The sequence below is a fragment of the Amblyomma mixtum genome, chromosome 10 (assembly GCF_055824585.1).
Source record: "Amblyomma mixtum isolate Tamu chromosome 10, ASM5582458v1, whole genome shotgun sequence".
Taxonomy (NCBI): Eukaryota; Metazoa; Arthropoda; class Arachnida; order Ixodida; family Ixodidae; genus Amblyomma; species Amblyomma mixtum.
This window is the reverse complement of record NC_143021.1, coordinates 142,101,621-142,113,235: the sequence shown is the minus strand read 5'-3', so window position 1 is coordinate 142,113,235 and position 11,615 is coordinate 142,101,621. Positions and strand designations below refer to the sequence as shown.

The 11,615-nt window shown below is 45.6% G+C and overlaps 1 protein-coding gene across 1 annotated transcript; it reads right to left on the bottom strand.

Moving 5' to 3' along the window:
- Positions 1-3,945: 3,945 nt before the first annotated feature.
- On the bottom strand, positions 3,946-8,911 carry LOC149327140 (uncharacterized). Its single transcript, XM_089564796.1, has 3 exons — positions 8,344-8,911; positions 8,042-8,302; positions 3,946-4,083 (listed from the first exon to the last, which is right to left on the bottom strand). Exons 1-3 carry the CDS (start codon positions 8,909-8,911, stop codon positions 3,980-3,982), a joined length of 933 nt encoding a protein of 310 aa, XP_089420922.1. The 3' UTR covers positions 3,946-3,979.
- Positions 8,912-11,615: the final 2,704 nt, after the last annotated feature.

The following is an 11,615-nucleotide window of genomic DNA, read 5'->3' as shown; positions in this document are numbered from 1 at the left end:
TATACCTGTTATGGAACATAATTTCTGCAAAATATGGTTTACGTGGTCATCCCATTGCAACGTCTTGGAAAACAAAACGCCCAATACCTTTATTATTTCGACCACCTCAATCCTTGTAGCTCTAAACAGAAGATCGTAATCGGTAGATAGCTGCTTACCCTTGGGGTGAAAAATTACTGCTTTTGTTTTTTTTATTGATATTCAGTTGATTACTGTCTGTCCAAGCTTCCAACTTTTTCAAGGCTATGTTTCCTTTAACGAACGCGTCAGCACAAGAGGATGAAGGCACAAATATACTAGTGTCATCTGCATATATAACAAACTTCAGGTCAGATGATATACATACTATATCATTAATGTATAAATTAAAGAGTAAGGGACCAAAAATACTTCCTTGAGGTACGCCTGCGACTATTGCTTTCTGATTAGATATTAAATGGCTTACTTGAACAAATTGTTTTCTGTGAGAGAGATAACTAATTAACATATTAAGTGCATGTCCTCTGATACCGTAGTGATGTAATTTATCAAAAAGAATAGAGTGATTAATGTTGTCAAAAGCCTGCGTAAAGTCAACAAAAATCCCCAGAACGTAGTTCTTATCCTCGAAGTTTTGCAAAATGTATTCTTTTTGATCAAGAAGTGCCAGTTCTGTGGACCGATGTTTTTGGAAGCCATACTGCGATTTTGTGACTGACAGTGGAAGACGATGTACAGTAAAACCGAAAGATATCAAAGAATGAAATTCAGCAACTAGTATGAAGTCTAAAAGCTAAAACGATGCAAGAAAAGGGAAGTTCACGGAAAAGGCAGGGCATGTAACACGTTTGCAAAACCAGGGCTAGGTCAAACACATCTAGAAAGAAAGACAATCTTTTTTCCGCGAGTGAAATGCGGGTGTTCTTATAAATTCACCTTGGAGCCTCAAAATCTCGGCGGCGACCACCGTTTCATCGCGTCAGCTTATTCCGGTGCTTTTTTTAATAGAGTGACTTTAACCAATTTTAAAATTTTCAAGGATACAGTTTTCAGAACGTAGAGGTACAAACTGTACAGTATAACCAGATGCCGTAGCAATAAACCAGCAATACATCTGTGCTGGCAGAAGCTTGCTGACTACACTGCAAGGATGCTATGCCATACAAGAATTGGTGTCATCGTGCAATGTTACATACCGAGTGACATTTTGGTGAACGTGCCTGAAACACCATTAAAGTATTGTTGTAGACCACAACATTTTTAGAGGTGTAAACAAATATTTTGGTACTTTTAGAGGACCCATATGCATAACAGGCAACAGGTGTGCAATAATAACTGCACCTGAAGCAGGCTCAACTATTTTTGTTAACAGCACTGTGTCAAGAGCTACGTGAACGACTATATTTTGTACAGATTTACAGTTAATGTAATTATAAGGTCAGGTGCAGCTGTAAAGTCGCATGTAGTGTTCTGCATGCTTTTCTAAACATGACAGTGAACCTATGTTGAGAATATTTCTCTAAACAGGCAGGTAAAATAAGCATCGCTGAAAAAGATAACTACCATGAACGGCTGAGGAGGGATGGCACAACCGAAGGCAGGGAGCACCACATGACCCCGCAGATGCTGCCGGCTGCCAACTGGAAATAAATACATCCACACCAACAGCTGTCAGTGCCGGTAACAATGTATTGAATGACGAGAAAAGAAATTGACTACTGCTTTAGAAACTAAAAATAGGAATTAATATAAGAAAACAAAATGCGATCAGGTAGCCCATGACAGAAGAAATGAACAGATTATATGTAATGCACCCACATACATTATTTGAGGAGAGCCAGGATGGCTCTCATAGCCACATTAAAAGATGAGCTGGCAGGAATACCACTGCATTTTATGCGTGATGAGAAGGTCATAGCCATTCAAATACAGGATGCGCACATTTTCATTAATTCCCACCAGGGTGCCTTGCATCAATGTCTAAGGTATTCTTAAATTGAACACTGCGACCATTCTGCCTTGCGTAAATGATAAGAGAGAATTGAAAAAGGCATGCCTTCACTAGCAAGAAGCCCGATATCTCACATCACAGCTTAGCATCACAAAAAAACACCTTGTGATTTATAAAACACCTTGAGACCCATGGCTTGTTAAACCCCTACCAGCACGGTTTTAAAAAAGGATTATCGTGCGTCACGCAGTTGAGCGAATTCGCCCATGACATTGCTGAAGCCTTAGAGGCCAGCACCACTGTCGACTGTATTTTTTTAGACTTACGTAAAGCTTTTGACACCGTTCCACATGATTTGCTTATAGAGAAATTGTACTCTTATAATACTGATTGCCGCAAATTGCCTGGGTAAGTGAATATCTGCACTCTAGACGACAATTTGCAATTGTGCATGGAGCTGAATCTGATGTTGATGATGTAACGTCAGGCGTCCCTGACACAATGTGTGCAACTTGAGGCTAAATACAAGTAAACAAAGTGCATAATGTTCCAGCTCTAAAATGGCATGACTATACAAAAAACATAACCTGTAATGAAATTCTCATAGAACAGGTAAAAGAACGAAGATTTTACGGCGTATGGTTCAGCGAAGAGCTTTCATGGACTACGCATGTTAATAATTTAAAACCTGATTTAGCGCTAATAACTGGGAGCATCTGCAAAATAACGAATCTGATACCCACCGCTATGAAACATGTATTATATTATTATTTTCTTTGCTCTAGGTTAAGTTATGAAATATTACTTTGGGGAACGACGACAGCCCATAACTATAAAAATAATTTTCGCACAAAAAAACGTGCTACGCTTGTGTGAGAACTATAAAGGCGATAAACGCAACTTACGGACCGGGCCACTCTTCATTAAAAAAATTAGGCAGTGGCGTAGCTGTGGTTAAGCCTGGATATACAAGCGAAAAGCTTCAGTTACGCTTGCTTTGACGTCATGGCAGTCGCAGTTCGCGCACAATGCACTGATAGCACCACGATAACGGTGGAGGCATTCGGCCGTCCACACACTGCCTGTACGGAAGCGGAGGAGGAGACGGAAGCCGGCGCGGTTAAAATTCAGGAGGCACTTTGGCTCTCTGAAGTGCTGCAAGGCGAAAGCATTTCCTGGCACACTCTGTGTTCTATTTTTTTTATATAATATTTCTTTCATTTCATTCATTATTTTTGTTTGTTTTGCGTATTTTTATTGTTTTTGTTTAGTTTTTCTTAGTATTTATTGATTTTGTTTCATTGTTCATAGATTTTTTTTTTCATTTTCTTTTTGGTTTCTTCTTTACAAGTTTTATTCGTTTTATTGCTTCCCATTACACATATTTTAATTTGATTTCTTATGCCTCTTTTTTAATGCTTTTTAATTTTTTTCTTATTTTGATTTTTTCATTCATTTTATTTCATTTATGAAACCCATGCATTCGCTAGGTGAGCCTTTATTCATGCTCAAGCCTTGAGCCTTTGTGGCGGAGTGGTAGCGTCACCGCTTCAACTGCCAAAGGCGCTGGCTCGATTCCCAGTCTCGACGCCGTTTCTTTTTTTTTTTAAGTAGTGACGAGTCGGCGGCGACGGCTGCGGCCTCCTGCGCCGCGCATGGCGTCACTCGGTTTCGCGAATGCGCAAAACTCGCCATTCGGTTTCACGGTACGCGACGCTCGCTTCCAACCCTCGTAGTGAAGCTTCTCGCTTCAAAACAGCATGCTAAAAGCAAACCAGGAAAACCAAACTGCTTATCCCTACAAGGAGCCAAGGCCTCGTCACGCCCTTAGCCTTAGCATTCTCTTAAACACTGTCCGAGGAAGAAATAAAGAAAAAAAACATTTATTTCATGAACTTCTTCATCACGTCACCAGAAAGCAACACTGGTGGCAGAGCAGGTCAAGCTAAAATAATACTACCATCACTACTAATGTTGTAGGTCCTTTTCCAGAGTGTTGCGCTACAGGAATCCACGCTTCTGATCCGCGTTGCATTGCTGCATCACAGCTTAATCAGGGTGCTGGTTCCACCAGTGCCACTCCTGGTGCTCCCTGGAAGGGAAGCTACCTCCGCACTTGTCACAGGTAAACAGCACGCGTTGAACAGCACCCGCTGCAATTAGATAGAAAAGGAAGAACAAAAAGAAACCTTCAGAGAGAAAGTAACAAACATTCTGTCATAGCAATCTTTGAGGATGACAATTGAAATGTGTTAGTTCCGCTTCACCTCAGCTTTAGAATGGTAATAGTGGGTGGCTGAATGCAGACTACGCTCCAGCAGATCGCACGTTTATTTCAAATCGCTAGATAGCCAATACAGCGAGAGTGCTGTGTGTTAACACCTTTCAGAGGCTGATCAAAAATAAAGAATTTGGAAATTTTCTTTGTAATGACTTTTTCAAGCGGTAACGATCTGCGTAAAACTGCTGTTATGTTTAACGCAGCTCTTCCCTGAGGAGTTTTGGCCGACCTATTTGCCTTCGTTTCATTAAATTTATCGGACTTGTCATGCGATCAAGGAGAAAGGGAAAGGAAATATGAGCTCCAGGTGGCGGCTAACACCGTTTGCGGATGGAGCGCATCAGGTAGCTGGTTTTGCTTTCTTGTTCTTTATTGCATTTTCACAACGGGTACAAAGAAGTAAAACATGTCAGCAACACTTGCACTGACACGGCAGGTTAAAATTTTTTCTGTTCAACCAAGTCATCCAACACATTTAACCAAGTTGGCTGATCAGGCAGTGCCTGATACACTTCCCTCAGACGTCTGACACCTTCAATGAAATGCTCGCGTGGAGATCTCAGAACTACTTCTGCATGGTTGAATTGTGTCCTTGTTTTCCATAAACAAATCTACTCCACCTTGGGGGATTCCCCTAAAAATATTTGGTCAACACTGTTCCCACTTCGAGTTATAGATCAATTCGCTCTCGCCCTACCATAAGCTTGCCGTCCCGGTTAGCTCAATTGGTAGAGCGACTGCTCCGGTGTGGCGGTGGTCCCGGGTTCGAACCACGGACCAGGACGAATTTTTCTTTAACTACGAAGTTTCTGTGAAAGCTGTATACCTTTCCTTTGTGGCCGTATGGCTGCGCTCGGGTGAACGTCAATGAGTAATTACTCCCTTATTACAAACTGTGGAGGCCAAGGAGCATAATAGTGTCATAAGGGATGTCCGGTTTTCCTACCGGTAAGAACCTGATGCCATGCGAGTGTAGCGGTAAATCTTTCTTTAAGGTTCTTTGAAGCACATCCCAGAAGAAAAACACATCACAACAATCTAAAAACACTTGATCTATTGTTTCAGGTTTTTTACATAGAAAACAATGTGTTGACCAAGGGACAAAGAGTCCTTTATCATGCATCCATGTTTTGACCGACAGTGTTCCGGTGTGAAGTTTGAAGAAAGTTTTCAAAGATGGGTAAACTGGCGTTCTTTTAACCCTTTTGAGCACATCTGCTCCTGGGGCTCCGCAGTTTGACAATCGGTAAATGAGTACAGGGAGCATTGATTCAATTAAATCTTTATACAGATTTTTTCTAGTGACATTGAAGAGGTACTGCATTGAAAATCGCACTTGTAATATTCTGCACGCAAGCAGAACATCACGCAGATAACTTCTCACTGTACCACGCATGTTTTCAACAGAGCATACTACAACTCCTGGTAGCAATCGACATAAACGAACTTGCATAACTGTGCCAAGAAAAATATCGTTCTGGTCGCGAAGAAACATAAAGCGGGACACGATTTGTCGTACAAATAATTGAACAAGACCGAGACCTCCTCTCTTCATGGGCAAGAATAAGTTTGTTCGTCTAGTTCTTTCCCATGTCGACGCCCAAATAAATACAGCGAAAACCCGATGAATCCTTTCAATATTGATCCGCGAGGCGCTCAACACATTCATGACATACCATATCCTGGAGACGAGGAACAGGTTACACACACTGGCGCGCGGGAACATTGACAGTGGTCGCCCCTGCCACCCACTGGCCTTTTCCTTTGCCATTGCCACCTGTTCATTCCAGTATGGTTCGGGGTTGCTATGAGAGTTCAGCGGTACTCCAAGATACGTCGTCGGAGTTGTGGCCCACCGAAGTCGGGAGTAATAGTCTGGCGTTTCCTCCCAGTCACCATGCCAGAATCCATAACTCTTCTCCCAATTTATTTGCGCCCGGTGCATTTGCAAAACTTCCCATCAACAGCCGTGGCTTCACAGATACTCTGTTTACTTGAGCAGAACACGGCGATGTGGTCAGCATAAGATAACATTTTTACATGCGCTGACTGTAACCTGAAGCCAGTTATACACTAAGAGTTTAGTATAGCCAGACAAAGGGGCTCAAGATAGACTGCGAACAAGAGGAGTGACAAAGGACATCCCTGCCTCACTGAAGATCGTACGTGTAGGCTTTCAGTCAGGTCCCCATTAACAATGTCGCGCGTTGTGCAGTTCGCGTACGCCATTCGTACGCCCTCCGTTATTACACAACCCACATTAGCCTGATCTAGCAAGCTGAACTGAACCTCATGATATACACGGTAAAAGGCCTTTGCGAGATCTAGCTGCATCATTGCCGCCCTGTCGCCTAGTGCATCGCAGCATTCAAGCACACTTCGCGCTATGTGTATATTAGTGGCGATGCTCCGACCCTTGATACCGCAAGTTTGAGGACTCCCCACTAGCATGGTTATGACGCCCTTAATTCGCTTTGCCAGAATCTTCATGAATATCTTATAATCTGCGTTGATGAGGCTTATCGGTCGATAACACCCCACCAACAGATGTTTTTCTGGCTCAGCAAACTTCGGTATGAGTACAGTGTGTGATGTTGTGAATGACAATGGCGTACGCTTTTTCTCGTAAGCCTCGACAATAACTTTCAGCAGAATTTGGGCGATTTGTGACTTGAAATATTTGCAAAAGGCGGCTCCTAAACCATCAGGACCGGGTGCTTTACCCAATGGCAGTTGATCTATTGCTTCCTCTAGCTCTTTAACGGTTATTGGCTGTTCAAGACGAATTCTGACTTCATCGTCGAGCCTTTGCAAAAACGATAGAAAATCGCTATGGAAACTACCCTCCGCCCTTCTCGTGTGGCCCAGAAAGTCACTGAAATGGTCTCTGATTACGCCCTTGATAATGACGCTATCGGCCGATACCTCGTCGCCGTTTTGTATCTGGCGTATTTCTTTTTGACAAGCGTATCTTTTTTCATCGCCTAATGCTCGTTTTGTTGGCGACTCCCCTGCCCACAGTTTCTCGGCGCGTGTGCGCACCACCGCTGCTCTGTACTTATCTGTGTCTATTTTTTCGAACTCCACTTTTGCATTTCTTATTTCTTTAAAACAAGTTCCTGGCTGAGTGCTTTCTATATTAATGAGCAGCGCAAGCTGCTCACGGAGCTGGATTTCCTTCTGCCTTTCTTCAAATCTTACAACACTGCTTGTTTCAATTGCCCTCATATTGACGAACTGCTTAAATTCTTCCCACTGAACAGCGTAACTTGACGGTTGGTCCATGAGCAGCTTTTCTACCCCTTTCTAAGTTACTGACAAAGCGTTCTGGCTCCAATAACTTTACATTGAGTTTCCATAAAGCCCCAATTAAACGGCCGCCTGACGCACCGACACACAGCCGCCTGACGCACCGAGAACACAGCCGCCTGACGCACCGACAGAATGACACACACACACATCAAAGTGCGTACGAAAGGTAGACTCATTCTATCTGTCGCTTCTTGGCTTTCGATTTTTGTTTCCTGGATTGCAACTAAGTGAAGGTCGTTCTCAAGAAGAAGCCGACTTAGCTGACATTGCCGACTTCTCGCTCCGAGGCCTCTAACGTTTAAAGTGGGTACACGTAGCACTTCGCGTAGGTTAGGTGCCATGTCGAAAACAAAGGACGCCTTATTATGTGGTATCTACCTTCGTGACACACATCGCTCAACCCCCTCACAACCCGAAGGAAGCTCAGCAGCAAAACAAAACCTAAGGAGGCGGTTAACCCGCCTGCCGTGAGTCGGCCGGCACGTTTGGCCGCCGCTTTAAAGTCGAACGCCTCGTACCTGGCGCTTTGGACGGAGGCTCGTCGCTACCGCTGGCGTCCAGTTGAGACGCACTACAACCGGCTTCATCATGCGTGCGTTTCCCGGTTGCGGCCGAGAGAGCGTCCATGGGCTCCTCCGAAGGTTGGGTGCCACCCTCCAAAGAGTCCACGTATGTTTCTGTCCTACCCTTCGGCGTGGCGGGGACTGGTGCAGGAACTACGGGAGCTCCTTGCAGCTTTCCATGTGCTGCAGTGACGTTGGGTAGCCCCTCTGATCCGTCTGGGGAGGCATCAACCTGGGTTCTTGCGCCGCTGGCTCACTTGCCGCTTTCGATGCCTCCTCCGCGTCGGCTTCGTCCATTAGCAGCACCGAGCAGTCATCGTTGCTCACCCGCCCGGTGACGTTGGCGTAAGTACGAGCACACTGCTCCTCCTCATGCCCGTACCGACGGCAGGAACCGCACCGCGGGATCCGGCACTCCCGGCGGATATGTCCAGTGCCACGGCATCGAAGGCAGAGTGGAGCCCTGCCTGGGACGACCACGAGCGCCAGCTCGCCAGAGACGCTCACTTGATGGGGCAGGTCGTCCAGCTTCACGCCGGCGTTCAACTTCAAAGTCACAAGCCTCGTCGTTGAGCCGTTGTCAGACACTCCCTGTACGCGCCACTGCTCCCTCGACACGTCCGTCACCTTTCCAAATGGTGCGAAGGCAAGCCGCACATCTTCGTCCGGAACGCTGTGAAGCAGCCAGTGCAGCTTTATTCGTACGTCTATGTTAGCGGAGTCGATTACAAGACAGCGGGCACTTTTCATTTTCAGCTCCCCGGCGCTGACAATCTTCTTCAGCGTTTCATCGTCACTGAAAGTCACTGCCCAGACATGATTCATGCGATACGCCCCTAGGGCGACCACTTCCGGCAAGAGCGATAGCTGAGCGAGCGCGTCTGGAAAATCTTCCACCCGGTATGGGTGGGCCCTTACATCACCGTGCAAAAATACAGTTTTGCATATGGGGATTTTACGTCCCAGAACGACTCGGGCTATGGGGGACGCCGTAATGAATGGCTCCGGAAATTTCGACCACCTGCAGTTGTTTAACGTGCGCTGATGTCGCACAGTACACGTGCCTCTAGAATTTCGTCTCCACCGAAATTCTACCGCAGCAGCCGGGATCGAATGGCGTCTTTCGGGTCAGGAGCCGAGCGTCATAATCATCTCAGCCAACGCGGCGGCTGGTACGCGGCTGCTATACTGTATACCGGGGACGTGTTGTGGGCCAATCTTCATTGTCATGGAGGCAAGAGTAACATGAATTGGCGCAAAAATTTGTAGAAGTGTGTGGGGAAGACAGCTCCACAGATAAAATTTTATAATAATGACGCACTCCAAGAATTTCACCACCTATTGTTTTGAGATGTGCATGTGCTGGCAGATTGCAAAAAAGAGCAAGTTTATTATTTCAGCTTATTTATTGAGGCATATTCTGTGTCAATTAACTTCTCACTGTGTCTGCTTATGGTTTAATTTTTTACGCATGAAACAGAACTTTTTAAACGCCAAATAATTCATTTTAAAAGCCACGATACACGAAAGAGGAATCTACGACGAACGAAAAATAAAGATATGTTGCATACGGTTGCACACAACTGTGGGCTTAGAACTGAGGGGCCTAGATTTGCCAACCTGCGACGAATTTGCTTTGACGAAAGCAAGCTACTCTATGCAGCTACGGTTTCATTATTTTTGCAGTGACGGCTAGCAGCAGTACCCTATGAAAAAAAACAACAAAAGGAAGTAGAGGATTAGCCTCACTGGGTGTGTATACCTCAGCTCCTGTTTTACGTAAATAAGGAGGAGGGAGTTAAACATGGTGAGGGACAGGCGCTTTAGTTGTAGGATGCAGAGTTATTCGACCACCTGATCTTTCTTGAATCTAGGAAGGGGAAGTTATGAAAACATTACAGCACGTTTTTATTGGGACGGTGTAGCGGTACGCTGCACTACATGAAATAAAGAGCGTATGTAGAAAACTATGCACGAAACAGAGTAGATGCGCGTGACATTGCAAACGCTTCGATACTAAACTTTACAATTTCTGAAATCATTTATCTTGCGCATGTATCTTCGTTGTTATGTTCAAACGAATAGGACGTCAGAACAAAACTTTATATTGTTATTGTCTATCTGAGTTGTGAGCTTTTGCAACGTGGCATGATGAAGCAGTATTGAAGCTGCTTGAGAAAAACCTGTCATTAGTGCATGGGGGTTCAGCTCTGAGGCACATGCTAAGCATTAGAATAAAGCCAGCTGTATACCAAATGTGATATCCACTCTTTTGGAGAAAGTACTGAAAAACAAACAAAACGAAAAATAATCAGTTCTTGCCGACTGAAACGCCAGCGTCTATACCGGGTGTTTTGTTTTAGAAGGTCCAAAATTTTTTAAAAAAGGTAAATTGCTTTAGATTTATTTTAGCACTGGGGCTATACTGGAGGCCACGGCGGGTGCCAGACAAGAGGAAAACTGCTTTAATTAGTTCACTGATTAACTAATTATGTTAATGAGCTTTTCTAACTTTTATTTTAGGGGTTATGTTGTATTCGAAGAAGTGGAGATCGTCCTCCAAACAGTCCAACCGAGAAAGAATAATTTTAATTAAAAAAATTACCGACGATTACGTTACTTCCTAATGCGAAATTTGAGCGCAGCAAATAATATACAGATCCGCCGCCACCGATCTGGCTCTCTGATTGCCACCGCACAGGGCGAACGGCAGCGGCAATTTCGGCTCGGGCGGTGCACATATACAGATCCGCCGCGACCGATCTGGCTCTCTGATTGCCACCGCACAGGGGTTGCATTGGAGGAGGAGCGAAGAAAGGAATTAAGTTCGAGCCGGCGCTTTGACAACCGGAGACTTGCAGGAAGAGGGGGGAGGGGGGCGGCGTGTACACCCAGCGGCAAACGATGGGGGCAGAAGCGCGCGCAGCAAGCGGACAACACGATAAAGGGAGGAGGGAAGAGATAGCAGCGACTGACTGATGCCGCTGACGCCGATAGTGAGTCAACCCCAGCTGCGGAGTTGGTTTCAGGGACAACGCCGCCGATGCCGACACAAACAATATGATACCCTCGCTTCCGCAGCGCTAAGAACCAGGTCTAGCCGTGGGAAGGTGGTCACGTATTCGTCGACGTGCCGGGGCCTACGTGAAATAACCGGCGCGTCGGCAACTGAAGAGCACCCTATCCGCCACACAAGAACAGGGGGGGGGGGACCCTTTCCTCCTCTTTCTGCATGGCGGCGACGGTGTTCTATGCAGTCACGTTATCTTGACTCTCTAGCGGCGTCAGCGGCATCCAGCGGTATCAGTCGGTCGCTGCTAGCGCTGGGGGGATGAAATGTGGGCGGAGCTGGTTACGAGGCCGACGACAACGCCGACGACGACGCGAAACCCAGGAACGGACGCCAAAGAGCTGCGCTCTAAAATTTTTCACGCACGTTACGAGGCGCGAAAAAGTCACCCTGGTAGCCATTTTCACACCGTAACTCAGCGGCGGTGAGCGCCTCTGACGTAGTTCGCTCCGCCCTGGA

What these genes read in the sequence shown, in the direction of transcription:
- LOC149327140 (XM_089564796.1), bottom strand. Translation starts at nt 8,911, where the DNA reads ATGAATCATGTCTGGGCAGTGACTTTCAGTGACGATGAAACGCTGAAG. An exon ending in GGAGGCATCGAAAGCGGCAA is followed by an intron (nt 8,303 to 8,343) that starts GTGAGCCAGCGG and finishes ATGCCTCCCCAG; the next exon opens with ACGGATCAGAGGGGCTACCC. An exon ending in GCCTCCGTCCAAAGCGCCAG is followed by an intron (nt 4,084 to 8,041) that starts GTACGAGGCGTT and finishes ATCTAATTGCAG; the next exon opens with CGGGTGCTGTTCAACGCGTG.